Source organism: Gracilinanus agilis, chromosome X, assembly GCF_016433145.1.
Source record: "Gracilinanus agilis isolate LMUSP501 chromosome X, AgileGrace, whole genome shotgun sequence".
In the NCBI taxonomy this organism is placed as follows: domain Eukaryota; kingdom Metazoa; phylum Chordata; class Mammalia; order Didelphimorphia; family Didelphidae; genus Gracilinanus; species Gracilinanus agilis.
Window position 1 is genome coordinate 73,204,746 of NC_058136.1, and position 1,639 is coordinate 73,206,384.

At 57.5% G+C, this 1,639-nt stretch overlaps 1 protein-coding gene across 1 annotated transcript in view; it reads right to left on the reverse strand.

The window, feature by feature from the left end:
• Positions 1–486: 486 nt before the first annotated feature.
• Positions 487–1,639, reverse strand: part of LOC123253775 (5'-nucleotidase domain-containing protein 2-like) — a 10,033-nt gene continuing 8,880 nt past the window's right edge. The window contains exons 7-9 of the mRNA XM_044682920.1: positions 1,161–1,221; positions 843–945; positions 487–592 (exon numbers count right to left, since the gene is read on the reverse strand). Coding sequence (XP_044538855.1) covers positions 487–592; positions 843–945; positions 1,161–1,221 — 270 coding nt within the window. The remainder of the gene's footprint in view (positions 593–842; positions 946–1,160; positions 1,222–1,639) is intronic.

The window sequence follows — 1,639 nt, forward strand, 5'->3', positions numbered from 1 at the left end:
AGGGCACTTTCTATGTGCCAGACACCGGGCTAAGTGCTGGAGACGATGGGCTCGGGAGGCAGGCCCCGTGGCCTTACGCTCTAAAAGGGGGCAAGGAAGAGACGTGCGTTTGGACAGCCTGGAAGAGACACGGGGGCCTGGGTCCAGGTAAGACGAGGCCCAAACTTAGCCTCTGACGCAGTGCAAGAGAAGAATCTTGGGAGGCCGATTTGTAACCTCTGGTGAGCAGAAAAACCAGGGGGCTGGGAGGGAGATCTGGGTTTCAGCCTCAGCTCCCATGCTTCCCGCCCTCCTTCACTAGAACGCATTTCCTCCTCCATAAAACTGTCTGCCCTCCCAAGGCGCCAAGGAGAAAAAGCAGTTCTGGGAAGCAGAAGGGGTTATTCCAAAGAAGTTCCACCTGCTGGGCCCATCCAGCTTCCTTCCTTTCCACCATCGGTACCAATGAAATCGCTGCCAGGGCCCAGGATCTCCCCAGACCCACACTTACTTGACGCCATCGTTAAAGAAATGTGGTTTATCCGCCTGCACGATGACTATGTCAAAGAAATCTCTCCACTCCTTGCCCACCATGTACTTCATGCCTTTGTCACTGGAGAGAGAGAAAAGGGGGGGGGGGCGTGGAGCTGGAAGGCGGGCCTCTGCAGGGAACCCAGGCCTCTCTTCCTTGGTGGCTGTGGGACATTTTGTGCACTGGGCTGATCTCAGACTCCACAGGACAGGGCCTCAACACCAACCTGTATGGGCTGTGACCAGATCTGGGGGCAGGGCAGGAGCAAAAGAAAGGGAGCTTTCTCTGGGACACCCCTCCCGAGCTCCCCGGGGGGCTCACACAAGCTCACACAAAGCTGAAGGGGCTGTTGGTGATGAGAAACAGCTTCTTGCCATTGTCCACCAGGCGGCGCAGGACAGCATAAGTCTCCTCGCCCCGAAGGATGTACTTCTCTACAAGGCAGAAACAAAAGTACAGATGCAGGGAGGTGCCTGGCACAACCGAGGGAAGCCCCGAAAGCTGGGACGAGGGTCTCCCCAGAGATCTCCCGGGAACGGTAGTGCACCACTTGTGGGGCAAAGAAGAGACACATGGGGCACCAACAGGACCGGCCCTTTTCGGTAAGTTCCAACCCGACCTACACGTTCTAGGGCCTCTGCAGACTCACCCAAGTCCTGGAGGATCCACTTGTACATGAGGCCTTTGATGTGGACATCCCTGATGGCGTCCTGAGGCGGCAAAGGGAGGAAACACGCAGCTTTAGAAAAGGCAAGGGTGCACCTTGGGGAGCCCATTCCCATCACGGAAGGTCGTGCCACTGACAGCCAATGGTGCGTGAGCTCACCCACCATCTTAGAGAGCGGCCAGGGACCTGGCAGGCCCACGAGGCCAACAGAAGACTCAGACCAGAGAAAGTTGGCTCGTGATCCCTGACAGCACGAGTCGGGACGGAAAGTGTATCTCCAGCTACATTTCCGATGGCACGTCCTGCACCCGGTTTAGATTCCAGGGAGAAGGGATTCACTCGTAAATCCAACAGCCCAGCTGAGGCTCCATAGGGCCAATCGGTGAGCTACACTTGGGACTTGGCCCTCGCTTCTAGGAGATGAGACGCACAGGCTCTCAGTGCCCGTCGGGGGGGGGGGG